This window comes from Perissodus microlepis, chromosome 18 (genome assembly GCF_051167445.1).
Source record: "Perissodus microlepis isolate ML-2025 ecotype Zambia chromosome 18, ASM5116744v1, whole genome shotgun sequence".
Taxonomy (NCBI): domain Eukaryota; kingdom Metazoa; phylum Chordata; class Actinopteri; order Cichliformes; family Cichlidae; genus Perissodus; species Perissodus microlepis.
In genome coordinates this window covers 7313520-7327730 of record NC_140478.1, presented here as the reverse complement: position 1 = coordinate 7327730, position 14211 = coordinate 7313520, and the positions used below count along the sequence as shown (strand labels likewise).

General features: G+C 38.7%; 1 protein-coding gene across 5 annotated transcripts in view; it reads left to right on the top strand.

Moving 5' to 3' along the window:
* carmil3 (capping protein regulator and myosin 1 linker 3) overlaps positions 1-14211 on the top strand; it is a 95009-nt gene that overhangs the window by 20376 nt on the left and 60422 nt on the right. For all 5 annotated transcript variants that reach the window (XM_084913747.1, XM_084913751.1, XM_084913748.1 and 2 more), the window contains exons 6-10: positions 892-986; positions 1413-1483; positions 1647-1720; positions 10966-11041; positions 12615-12703. In XM_084913747.1, coding sequence (XP_084769873.1) covers positions 892-986; positions 1413-1483; positions 1647-1720; positions 10966-11041; positions 12615-12703 — 405 coding nt within the window. The remainder of the gene's footprint in view (positions 1-891; positions 987-1412; positions 1484-1646; positions 1721-10965; positions 11042-12614; positions 12704-14211) is intronic.

Below are 14211 nucleotides of genomic sequence, written 5' to 3'. Positions count from 1 at the left end.
GGGAGAGATGCATGCAAACAAACAGTACCCAGCCTGCTGATGGATTTAAACCCAACAATTCCACCACTGTTCTGCCCTATAATGAGGCAAATCTCATTTTTATCTGGGTGCCATTGTTGCTGGTTAATCTGACAAGGAGAAACCTGAATCAGCTCAATCTAATAAAAAGAAATCCTAGCTAAAATGAAAGGTTCGGCTATTTTCACTTTATGTGCGTTCTGCAGCAGGCGTCTTTATTTAGTCAGAGGTTGTTTAGTCATAGTATTACACCACAGCATGCCTAACACATGGACTTATTGCCTTTAACAGCTGAGTTTGTTGGCTGCACACTAGCTGAATGTCCTGTCCCTGCTCTTTCCACACATTTCCTGGCTTATCTCTACTGCATTATATGAATAAAGGCCAGACTAGACTATGGTTTAGAGGACTGCCATGAATGTAAGTATCCTGCTTAAATTATGATTCACATCAAATGAGCTTTTCAGTCAGATCAATTACAATTTTGTTTTAGTACAAATGTACAGTTGTTGATTGAATGCAGTACATACAATTACAATTATTAATTATTTAATAAGCATTTCACACATTAAGCTTTTCTTATTGTCAGTTGAAATTGAAATTGTTTTTTCACATCTTCCCCCACAAAGAGGATAGAATTTTAAATGCTGGATAACAGTTTAGTCAACTGCAATCAAAAATTTACATATTAAATGAATATAATTCCATTCAACTTCAGATGTACCTTGTGTTTCATTCAAATCTGCACATGATGGCCTGGGAAGCTCTAAGATGTTGGACATGGCAAGCATTAAACTGGCTGAACATCTGCACTTTGGAGTCATCATTGCCAGCACGAGCTAGCTTTGAATCTCCTTCCTCTCTTTGTTTCAGCCCTCCTATTTGTCGAGCAGAGGGAGAAATGCCCGATGGGATTCACAAGTTTTCACCGAACTCTGAGTCATCATTAGAGCCCCAGAAAACTTGCGGTGAGAGCCCTGCTACCTTTCTAACCACATCTCACACACACATTCATACATGCAGCACTTCAGAGTCCATTCACACGCTGACTCAGTAGCTCACACCAAACCATTTCGGAGACTTGTCCATAAGTGGGTCAGAAGACCAAAGTTACTGGATGCACTTGCTTTCTGCTAGTAATCCTATTAATCTACAAGAAGAGCTCCTTCATGGTTCTGTACTTTCATCTCACCTCAATATTTACAGCTAATCTCTCCCTCTCAGCTGACTATCTCTGTCTCACTCTTTTCGACTCCCTCTTTCATCTCTGGCCTGCACCCTCTCCCCTCTTCGTTTCTCCATGTCTTCTCCGCTACTTCATTCTATCCTTGCCATTTCCGATCTGTCATGGTCTAGTTTGAATTGACTTGTTGTCCTCTCCTTCGTATTTTCAGGAGGTTTTTCTGAGACTTATGCAGCTCTCTGCGATTACAACGGTATTGGCTGCAAAGAAGAAGTGCAGTGGGTGAGGAAAGCATACTCGCAGAACAAATCCACTTGTGTTTGTTGTCTATATTACCTTTTGTAGATTGCTATTCTGGTGGAAAATATATTTTTCATGATACTGTCTCATATCTATCTCAAACTCTGTCTGTTATTGTTTGTTTCCCTCCTCCTCTCTGTTCCAGGATGTTGACACAATCTATCACTCTCAGGACAACAGGGAGTTCAACTTACTGGATTTCAGCCACCTCGACAGCAGGTGAGGTAGTTTACTGACATTGTGGCCATGCCTAGTCTTTGTACAGTGTGGGAGCTCGCACTGATTTGAACAGCTCAATTAACTAACAAAGTTAGTTGCAGAGAGCAAATGGACACATTAACACAAACTCATTGTATTTGATATTCATTAGTTCTGCTGGAGTCAGTCTTTGGCAGATGTATGTAACCCACAGACATCAGCCAGGCGTTTGGCACGCTCACTCGTGCTGCTTTGCCAGAATCGGTCTGCAGCCACCTTTCTTTTCCTACTGATTTAGTGGGTTTTTTCTTCCTTTCCAGTCTGATATGGAATACCCGTCAAGCTACATTTCTGCACAAGTCAAGGCCGTTCCACTGAACGGCTCGGTATAGGTGTAGTTCTACACCAAGTTTTGCGTATGAGTGCGCAAAATCATTTCATTTGAAAAGATTCTCACAGGGATCGCTTAGTTCCCAGATGGTTCCCACATACATGTACTTCACGTGATCAAATTAGAGGCAAGTACAGAGAAACTTTTGCCAGTTCAACAGAGGAAGGGTTTCTAGGGTGAAAGTCAGCAAAATCAGTTTTCAAGTGAAGGGCAGCAGATTTTGAGCTATTTATGGCCTGCAATTTTACCCGCTAGCCATCCAATTCACAGGTCTACGGAAACCACATTGCTTTATGGGCATGGATCTTTTGAAATGAAATAAGATATAGACCTTTTTTTTCCTGCTTTCTTTTCTCTTCACCTAATCAGAGTTGAAGTGGGAGGTTTTACAGAATTATCCATTTGCTCCTGCTGGAGCTGCTGGGTTACAGTTCTCTAATTGGTCTCTGGATGACAGCTTACAAAATCATCTCCTCGTGTAGAGAATAAAAAAGTTTGTATCAGCTCAACCAAATTCTTCCCTGCTCTCGAGGCCCAGTTTGACCTTTTCATTCTGTCAACATAGAGAAGAGGGAAAAAGGAGACATTAATACCAACATGCGTGAACTGATTTATGGCTCTGAACTGTAGAAGATAAGAAAACTGCATAAATTGATTATGGGTCCAGAATTACCGTCTCACTGGGTTTAGGTGTGTTGTAAACAAATGTAATAAAGCGGTCGACGGGGAATTGAAAGTCAAAACTCAGCACTTAAAACTAATGGTGATTTTATATCCCAGTGCTCTGGAGTAAAGACCAAAAACAATAAAAACACATCTGTGTTCTTGGGCTTTATGAGTGCCTTGTAGTTTTGGAAGAGGTCTGCATTTTATTTTGCATCACGGTGGGCTGTTTTTTTTTCTTCTTCTTTTTTTCCTGTGTGTCTCTTCAGCTGTCACTGTTCATCTTTTCTTACACGAGAGCGGCTATTTGTCTAACAAGACCCTCTGTGGTTAAAATTTTGAGTGCACTACTCTTCTGTTGACTCTCTGGCTCCCTTTCCCTCCTGTGCTTCTGTTGGGTTTTCTTAGAAGTTTGCTAAGATCTTAGATGATGTGGAATGAAACACCTTCAGAGGCAGAATCCACAACTCTAAGATGCCATGTGTGCTCTCCTCTACTTCCCTGCTGGTACCTTTTTTTTGTCTGTGTGCGTCTACTTTTTCAGACGTATAGTGTCGGAGCGCAGAACTTGCCCAACTGATACGATCATAAAAAGATTTGACAGCTGACATGCAAAAGCAGAATTCAGACGAGCTTATTTTTGTTTCAAGATTCATTTATTTATTTGTTTTGTCCTTAAAAAGCCCAGAGGTGTATGTATGGTTTCTACTTTCTTGTGTAGCAACAGCACTTCTGACTTAGAAAACATATTCACATTTAAAAACGTAGATCTCATCATAGGAGTGAAACCTTGCTATGGTGGTAAATCAAAAATCCATTCATAGAAACATGATTGCAGCAGAGGCTCATGAATATATTAATGTCTTTCGCATTGAGAGCCCAAATCGCTGCCTTTCTGTTGTTTTTGTTGTTGTTTGTTTGTTTTTTTTGTACAATTTCTTCATATTCATTGTGATAAAGTGGGAGCTGCCTGCCCGTACTGTTTTTCAAGATCTTCCTTCAGCATATTGTTCCCATGAGCCCACAATCCCATGCTCAAGAGTCTGTCTCTCTCCAGCCCGTATCAAATCACGGCTGATAAAGGAAGCGAAGAATATCACAAAAAATAAATAAATAAATGCAGGAAATAATCAAGAAAGTCTGTAAAATGGCCACACAAACAATGTAAGAATGGGTTGTTCCATGATCATGTGCCAGAGGCTATTTGTGGTGCATTACTCTTTTCCTCCCTTCCTTGTCCTTTCACATTTCTATTCCCTCCATCTCCCCCGATTGATCTCATCTACCGTTACCGCAAGCGACAGGGCGATGCTTTTTCTGCTGACTGCTGTCTGTCCAAACACAGACTGTGCTCACTCGTGTTGACTGAAAACGGACACCTTTTTTCAGGGTCCGTCTCGTCCTCGTCATCTTTGCTTCCTGTATTGGCTCCCCATTCGTTCTCCTCGGCTGAGTCGCTGTCACTCTGGGTTCTGTGTGTCTACTGCAAAGTCACAAATAGGTGGAGTGTGTGTGAATTTGGGTAGAGATTCTGTGGTTTCATACAGTTGCTTGTTTGGCGAGTGAGAGAGACAGAGAGAGAAAAAATTGTTACGCCTTGCTGACTCAAGAACATGTAGAGGCACCTCTTGGATTGACAGTCCACCCTCTGTGTGCATACACACATGCTAATAAGCGCTTGTCTATGTATAGTGTCCAGCTGCTTTCCAACTTTCTGACTGGTTTAATTTTTCCTGTTACTAAAGTTGGACTCCATAACAAGCCGGGCCATCTGCCCCACCTGTCACTATTACTGGAACTGAGTTGTGTTTAGAACGGAGTTAAACTGTAACTTTGATTCATTGCAATGCAGCACATTCATATGCTTTGAATGGAGCTTTCTTCCTGCTGGAGCGACTGATAGGATTTGCTTGATTTTTGCAGCACTTAGAAGACTCTGAATTTTATTATGGTTCAAATAGTTACTGTCAAGATGTCAGTCAAGATGATGCTAACGCTATCAGACAGTTAGCCTAGATTAACCACTTAGACTCTGTTGAAAGGTTACTTAGCACCTGTAATGCTGATAAATGACCTAGAGTATAGAGGATAGAGTATTTTCATTAATATATTGTTTGGCAAGTAGTGGAGAGTCTAAGGAATTTTGATCAGTTTGATGCCCAGCCAAGATTTGGTTATTTTAAAAATCCACATTCAAATAATAGATTTTCATAATTATTTATGTTCTGTTAGCTGCTGCTTGGTTGTTGTGTTTATGGTTTCCCAAACATGTGTGTTGCCAACAAGGAAGATGCGGAGTGCCCTCTGATGGGCAAACTATGCGACATCAACTCCAATAAAATGGTTGAAGGGCATTTCTTGTATCTATTGTTTACTTTACTTTTGAAATTTTCATGTATTTGACGTTGAAAATGCTTATACTGATAGATCGGTAAATTACCAGCCGATAACACCAATGTACGATAAATCTGATAGGTCGATCAAGAGTTTTCAATCTTGGTACTTTATTAGTCTTCCTTCATGATAGTGATGCACTTATCTCTTTGCAAGAAAACAATTAAGCATACAGTACTTTGCAAAAGTCTTGAGCTATCCTCTTTTTCTTTATATTTTGCTAAGAATGGGAAATAGTGCAGGAGTTTATTGAAACCTGAACGGCATGAACTCTCATAGGTAGCTTTCATGTAATTAGTAAGGAGTCTTCAGGAATAGTTCTCCGGGCTTCTTGAAGAACATTCAAAGCGCTTCTTTGGAGGTTGTTTGCCTTTGTTTCTGTTCTCTGTCAAGATGCTTCACTGCTTCAGTAATGTTGAGATTTGGGCTCTGGAGAGACCAATGATAAATGAAGCTGTTGCAGTCAGATTCATTGGTCAGTGTTAAGCAGCTTAACAAACAAAAAATAGTCTTCTGAAAATGGTCAGATTCAAGTGTCAGGTATAAGTGAACATCTTACAACGTCTTAAGACAAACTTTTAATAAAACCAGGAAAACTATTTCTTAAGACCAATTTCATGAAATTTCACAAAAAAAACCAAAACAGGAAATGAGGGGTGATCATGTTTAGAATGATTTACCCAATGCAGACTCAAGGCACAGAATTAAAGAACAGAAAACAAACATTTATTAAGGCCAGGCAGACAGTTCAAAGGCAGGTGAAAACCATAAATCCAAACTGGAGATCCATGAGGGAAAACAGAGGTGTGTAAACAGTAAGATGCAACAAAGCCCTTAGGGTAGACAAAGGCTATAAATACACTCTACATAACTAGGGTAATGGGAAACACTGGGGTACACAGCTGGAACTAATCGGGGAAAACAAGACAAGGGAAGCAAAACTAAATACAGCACACATGAAACAAGACACTATCAAAATAAAACAGGAAGTAACTGAAAATAGGAACATTAACACAGTGAAGGAGACGTAAGAAGACCCGGAGAGTATGGGGGAGGCAGGATAAACTGAAGGAAGAAATGCAATATTAACAAACTATAACCCTGAACAGAAACTAGACAGCAAAACTAATAGCACTCTGTGGCTATAAATAATACATTTATAGTTTAAATAATAAATAATGATACATAATAATATAGTGTAAATAAAAAAACCCTGACCAGCAAAAGGAATAACACAAAATCTCTGAATAATACATGAAAAGTAAACCAAGAACCAGGATAAAATGAACAACCAACAGAACTAGAAAGTGCAAAATTAAAAAACACTGGCTCTAAAACCCAGGACCATGACACAGCCTGACATGTCTTAAGAAAAATAAGGGCAATTTTCAACTGTGTCTAATTTTTTTCCACTTTCTGCCAATCTATTTTCATTATAAAGTAATGTGACTGTTGTAAATCAAGGAAATGTGCATACACAGCTTCTTAGCTTAATTACCTACTTTGTGTGGTATGCAGGTTGCGGGTACAAAAGAAGGCTGTAAAACTGACAAAAACTCAGACCTCTGCCTAGATAAAATTAATAGTTTTGGACAAGCAATTCTATGACATGATCCGTTCTTAACAGCCTGCAACACAATGCTTAATGGTCCAGAAATTATGGCTTCCTCCTCTGCAACCCACTGAGTCAAATTGGACCCTTTGGCCTGCTAGTTCTGGCCCACAGTCTGTATGTTTGACATCTATGTGCTCCAATCATATTCTCTAAAGTACACCCAGTAACAAGAACCTAATATTTTCCAACTATGCTTGTGGAAGAACTGTATACAGTTAATTCCACACATTTCTGGGCACTTTGTTTTTTGTAGTTATTTTAGCCATTTACCAGAACATGAAGCTATAGTTATATGAGTTATATGAGTTATTGAGTATGAATATTTGCTTAAAGTGCACATGTTCTCTGTCTTTTAACAGAAATACTGCATGCAGCATTGAAGAGTTATAGCCATTTTTCATTTCAGGCACTTAGATGTAATTGGACAAATTACCATAATCATAAATTAAACTGTTATTTTAATGCTTTATTGACAATTCCTTGCAGGTAATAGCTGCTGAAAGTCTGGGACCCGTTGACATCACCAAATTATGGATTTGCGATGCTTGATCAGGCCTTTACTTAAGCTGTCTTCAGTTGTGTTGCTTCCTTGTGTTTTTGTTTTTCCTTCATTGTAATCGATGCTTGATTGGGTTAAGATGAGTTGATTGACTGGCCTTTGCATAATTGCCCATCATGACCTTTAAAAACCCTTCTGGGTAGTTCCTGCAGTGTTTGTCTGTCTATACCGTGAATCGCTGTCCAGATAACTTTGCTGTACTTGGCTGAATCCAAGCAGAAGTTTTAACTCTCCTCCTCACAGTTTACTCATCTGTTAACATCATCAGTTAACACTAGTGACCCAGAGCCATGATAGACCACACATGCCCACGTATCACACTTTCTTCAGTGTGTTTTCTAGGGGTTGTAATATGCCTCAGTTCATGAGCTTTTCCAAGCCCTCTCCATGCATTTCTCTTTCCTTCAGTCATTTTGCCACAGGCAATCATTTCATCTGTGCAAAGGAGCCAGTTTCAGAGCTGGTCTGGCTTTTTCAGATGTTTTTTGTCAAACTCTTATCTGGCCTTTCTGTTCTGAAGGCTATTATATTCTGAATGGATTTTTCTTTGCTATGGAAAGGATCCTCCTGTCAAGCACCACTATTATCTTCAGTGGAGTTCAGCCTTTCCTGTGGACAAATACACGTTTATCAGTGTGTGTGTGTGTGTGTGTATATATGTAAACCTAATTATTATATATTATCCAGTCCTTAAAATCCTCTCTTGCCTTTACCCAAAACTGATTTCACAGATAGAAGTGTGCAGTCGATAGGACAGGACTATCTGTAAAAACAATCATCTGATCAAACTTGAACACTCTTTGATTTTGTTTTAATGTATCGAATTTGGCAACAGGACAATAAAAAACAACAACAAAAGTGAGGAGTAATTGTGATCAAAGCTAAGCAGTGGGAAGAGCAGGTATATTCATTTAAAGAGACCAGCTCAGCCTTATTGATATTGTACAAGTTGCATAAAACAAATGTCAAGTTGCTGTATTTTCCAATTTACATATCCATATCAAAAATGATAAAACCCATAAATAAATAAATAAATCATGAACAACAATAACTCTTAACCTGCGATGCCTTAAAAAAGCTTCATATAGAATCTGATATATTTGAAAAGTCCAACTGTTTAACGTATTTGTGAAAAAGGTCCCACATCATGTTAAATTTCTGTCTGAAGCCCCTTGGTTTTTCAAAAGGTAGAGCAGATCCAACACATACTAACAGCTTCTCTTATCCATTGAATATGTAGGGGAGCTATGGGAGATTAGTCATGTTCTACATTTAGGCAGTAAAGTAGCAAAGGCAGTATAAAAAAACACAATCCATCAGAGCATTAGGTTCAACTGGTTTTCCAGTGATATTTGATCGGGATCTAAAATTTCTTCCCAGAAGTGCTGCAAAACCGTGCAAGATCAAAACATGAACGTGATTTTCCTGGGACTTGACAACACCTGTCACAAGTTAGGTTTGTCTTTATAAAATTGAGAAATGTTAAACTTCGTAATAAATGTAGGCGGTGCATGCTTTTAAATGGAGTTAATCCAAAAAGATGATTTATGTGCATTATGAAGGGCGTGTTTTGAAAGATTTCAGGGAAACCAGATGAAAGGAAGGATTCTGAGAATAAATACAGTATATGAAATCATTCCTTTCTAGTTCAAGTATCGAAAACCTGGACACTAAGGGAATGTTTTGCTCATAAAGCTACAGATTTGTAAATATCTAAAGAAATTATGTTTAGGTTATCCAACTTTATCAGACAACTGATGGAAAGGGGCAAACGTTTTATTAATATAGAGATATTTAAATGAGGTTGGGCCAAGTTTGAAATGATTCATCTGTTAAAGATGGACGAAAGACATGATTTACAGTTACAGGAGCAGATATTGAATATGTTTGGCTATGAAAACTGTGCTTGGATTGCCTCCAGATTCTCAGCCTTATTATACTAAAGACAATAATGTCTTTATTATACTCAGAAGAGGAACTTTTCATGGAGTGAGCTGAGGCTGACAGAGACACCAACTCACGAGAAGCAGCTTCCATTGTAAGCCAGACTGATGACAGCCAAAATGAGTCAGATTGCAATCAGAATTGAGTTATTCTTAAATTATTAGTCCAATAATAAAAATTTAATATTTGGTAAACCCATAACTCCCAATTTTTTAAAACTGTTTGTAAAAATTGCTGTCTAACCTGTGGTGTGTTTTTTTTTCAAATGGAGTCCTTGATAACAGATCACGAAATGCTCAAAATACAGTATTCATGTGCATTTATACTTTATTTTCCTTTTTGGTTAGTGAGGAAGAATAGTCCTGGCAGGCATAAGACAGCTAACGTAGAGGGGTTCCTTTGACACCTTTCTCTGTGATTGCTCCAACTGTATCTTGGTAATCCTGTTTTCCACACTTTATTTCCTCTTCACTGGTTAGAAAAGTAGTCTCTGAAATGTTATTGTTAAAGGAAAAAGCTTCGGGGGGTGTCTATTCCTGACCCGTATGCAGGAAAATCGGCCAAGTATCCATGTTGATATCGATGTGCATTTTCCCCAGAGCACTGTAAGAAATGACTGTTGACTGGCCACTCTGCTCTCTTGCCTCTAATTCCTTCTTGCTGCAGATGACTGAAGTTTGAAAGGGAGAAAGTTTCATATCCCTGTCCTAAACCTAAAACGATCCAATTAAGGACATAAACTGCAGCAGATTGACCCACTGTGCCACCGCGTCCGCACGTACCAGTACAAATTGACACATAAACACCAACACGCTGCACGACTGAGCTCGATCATAGAGGTCAATTACATGTCCTGCTGTCAAAACATGAATCAGACAGTGCTGATGAATCTTGACGTGTGCATCATCTGCTCGCTTGCACAGACTTGGCCGTGTTTGTCAGAATGGACTGGTCTGACAGCTGTCATGCTAATGCAAAAAGAACACAGCCTGTAGCCATTTTATTCCTCTGAGATAAACTGTAATGTCCTGGCTACTGCAACAGAAACATCCTTGGTCCGATTACACTCTTTCCTCCTCCTTTCCCCCCCCCCCTTTCACTCTGTGTTTTCCTCCGTATCATCCTTTCTTCGTCTTTCCCTGTGTGTATTCACTTTCTCTGTGCCTCCCTTCTCTCTGTGTTGCTGCTTGTTTGTCAGATGATGTATAGCAGGTGTAGCAGCAGTACGGCCATAGTTGGACCTTGGAGGATTCTAAATAACACCCTCTCTCGCTCTCTCTGTTCTCTCACTTTCTCCCTCCCAAACGCATGCACATGATCGTCTGTGGGCTCTATGTCTGGGTGTACAGTAGTGGATGTAGCAGTGTTTGAGGTCTGTAGCTGGGATCAGAGTGTGGCTTTATTGAATAATCCACTGACCCGGCCATCGATCTTTACATCTCTCTCTCCTTTCCTTTTTTCCCATTTCACTCTGCTTCTTCTTCTCAGCAGGACTGCAGTATCAGTCATCTTTTAGAAAGCAGCCCTGCCCGTGCTGTTCTCCCTGTCACAATGATAAACTGCTTTTTACCAAATGCAGAGCATAGAATAAGTTTGGCCTGAGATAATGCAAATTTGTAGATCAATGGGATCAAATGGTTTTGAGCAGATGGAGTTTGCTAATTTAAAGTTTTGAATTTTATCTGTCTTCTTCTTTCCAGGGACTTGGCAGTGATTGTGGCATCCATTGCCTACAACACCTGGTTCACCAAGCTGTACTGCAAAGACATGCGCATAGTAAATATCTTTTTTTTTAATCTCCCTCACTTATGAACTGTCTCCCCAGATGTAGACAAACAATGTTTGTAAATGTAAATGTTTGCTCTCTTGTGTTGTCTATTGATTTATTATTTTATTGAATCAGTTTGTCTCTTTGGCGTTTTTAGAAAATTGTAATTTCTTTGTGTTTCTCAAAACACTTAATAGTTACCATGCTAACACTAAATTGTCAGAGCATTACGCTACCGTAGTCAGGAGCTTCACGGAGTGATCTGGGTCCTAAACTCCATCTTCTTCAGGTCCTAAAGTCAAACGAACACTGTGGCGTCACTGAGAGTTAAAAACTGTCCTTCATCTTTAATAAAATGATCAGCGTTGCTCCTTTACCAGGTGTAACAATTAAGTGTAACATCCAGGCATCATGAAAACAGAATCTATTAAATTTAACGGAGTTAGAAGTTAGCAGGAAGTTAGCTCGCTAGTTTCCACCTAAACATGATATACCATGTTCTGACTGAGAGATTTCTGAAAAAATTTAAACGTACAGCTCTACATCACTTCCAACATAAATGAAGACAGAAAACTAAACAACAGTGACGTTTGTAGGGTTACTGAAGTTGGATTAGCTGGTGTATAACATTGTGCTACATGATCGCTAGGACACAGCTATGTTAGCATAACATAAACACAGTGAAGTTGGAGGATGAATGCTAACTTTTTTCCACTGATAAAAGTTAACGTGAGGGTTCCCGATGGTTAGGGACAAATACAATCACATGGCAGGATGCTGTAAATGGACCAAACGTCAGTTAGGAGAACAACTGAGATAATCCATCCACAATACGAAGTTAGTCATTAATATACTGCAACAACATGGGAATAGAGTGGCTGTGAGAGAATTCAACATTAATGAATCAATGGTAGGGAAGTGGAGGAAGTAAGAAGAATGAGCTGAGTAAAGTTTGACTTATCTGACTGTTTTGTTTCGCTTAATGCGCCTCATAATGCGATGTGTCTTATGGTCCAAAGAATATGATAATTTATTGAAACTTTATCATAGAGTTAACTCTTCTTTTTAGTCTCAACAAAAATGAAATAGTAATTATACTCATTATAATTAAGACACTGATTGATTTTGTGCTTATTCAAAGGCATTGTGTGCAAAACCAAAGATAAGATAACATTTGAAGTTCATTTAATGATTTTTTTCTAACATCAGTCTATAGACTTCTTCTTTAAAAGCAGATACAGGGCAGATACAGCATCTTATTTCCATTGTGCACTGGGTGGATTTACAGCTTGTTGTTTTTTTTTTTTTTTGAAAAAATAAATGAGTCGATCCTGGTTTTGGATCATTAGGCAAAAAGTAATTTGTAGAATAGAGCATCAAGGGTTTTAGGAAACTATCATGGGCTTTTTTTTCTATTTATGTACTTAATCTTTTATAGGCACAACAATAAAACAGATGCAAAAAATAAATAAATAAGTTGTAGATTATTTTGTTACAGCCCTACTTGTAGTTCACTTTTTCTGTCCTCCACTGCGGCTCGACACCACCACGTTCCACATGTGCTGTGTGTTTTTTCTGCAGGGGTCAGAGGTGGTGGACCAGGTTCTACACACAATCAGCAAGTCCAACAGTCTGGAGGAGCTCACTCTGGAGAATGCGGGACTCAAATCGTAGGTTTCCTATTTCTTGACATCATCATCAGCCCTACCCTCACCTCTCTTAATCTAATTTCCTCTCCTTTTCTTCTCCTTGCCCCTTCACCTCTTCTCTTTTATCCTTTTGCACTCTCCAATCTTTTCTCACTCTTTCTCCTCCTTTGTCTCCTTTCTTTTCACTTACACAAGTCTTGTCTCACCTCTTCACCTAAGCTCACCTCACCTCTCCACTTCTCCTCCCCTCCCCTGCTGTCTCTCGCCTCTCTTAACCTCCACTCTTTCATCCAATAAAGCTCAAATAAAGCCTCCCCACCTATCTGCTTGTAGCATGTGTATTGTTTCTCCATTGAAATAGATGCGAAATTTTGGGCTTCATCTGGCAAGACATTCCACCTTCTATGTATGCCTTGTATCATTTAGCAGAGCAGTTTTCTTATTTAGTATTAATTGAGATGAATTGGCTGCCCGAGGGCACGATGATTTACTGCAGCATATTGATGGAGTTTTTATACTTCCCCTGTGTTAAATCACTTCCAATAGAAAGGGTCATTTTTGTTGGAGGTGCTCTACAAGGACTATGGCAAAAGCTCTTACCTTCAACAAGAGAATAATAGACTTCAATACAATACAATATGTTAAGATACTCAAATAGTATATGATTTAAGGCGCCTATACTGACAAATATAGTTTCTGATGTGGAATTTCAACACAGATTTCCGGCACAAATATAAAATGTCACTTTTCACTTGATTGTTTACTTCAAACATTAAAGCAGATCGAGTAATCCTGACTACTACTTTCAGGGCTGTAGGAGACATCTTGTTCCAAGTAGTTAAACTTCCACCAATGAATATATATATATATATATATATATATATATATATATATATATAATTAATTTGTTCTGCCATTGTGTACATATTGTTCTGTGGATGAGCAATATGTGCAGAAGTGTTGGGAAACAGTGGACATTGATAAACATTAGCTTTCATTCTGAGTGGTGTTTGTAGCCAACAGACAAAAGTAAGTCAATTATTCACAGTCCTTGTTTCTCTCCAGAGGGAAATGTTTGACTCTTTACAAGTTAGATGGACCAAGTTTACTAGCTAACTTTGCTTGGCTGTAATCTGTTCATCAGAGTTTTGTTCAAACTAGCCTTGGTCAGCTGAGAATAAGCTGCCAATTGGCTAAAAGACAGAATAAGTTGTACTAGTGCATCTCAAAAATAGAAAATCTTGAAATTTTCTTGAAAATTTCTGTTTTTTTTAAAGATCAACTTATATAAATTCCATAATCTTTAGATGTAAACTGACTATTTCAAGCATTTTTGTTTTAATTTTGAGCTCAATATTTATGAAAATCAGAAATCCAGTATCACATATTATAACAATATTTGTTATAAAAGATGATTTAAATACAGAAATGTCCCGCTTGATGTGTGATTGGGGCTCTTTTACCAGCAATTACTGCATCAGTTCTGTGTGACATGGAGGCCATCAGCTTGTGCCACTGCTGAGGCGTTA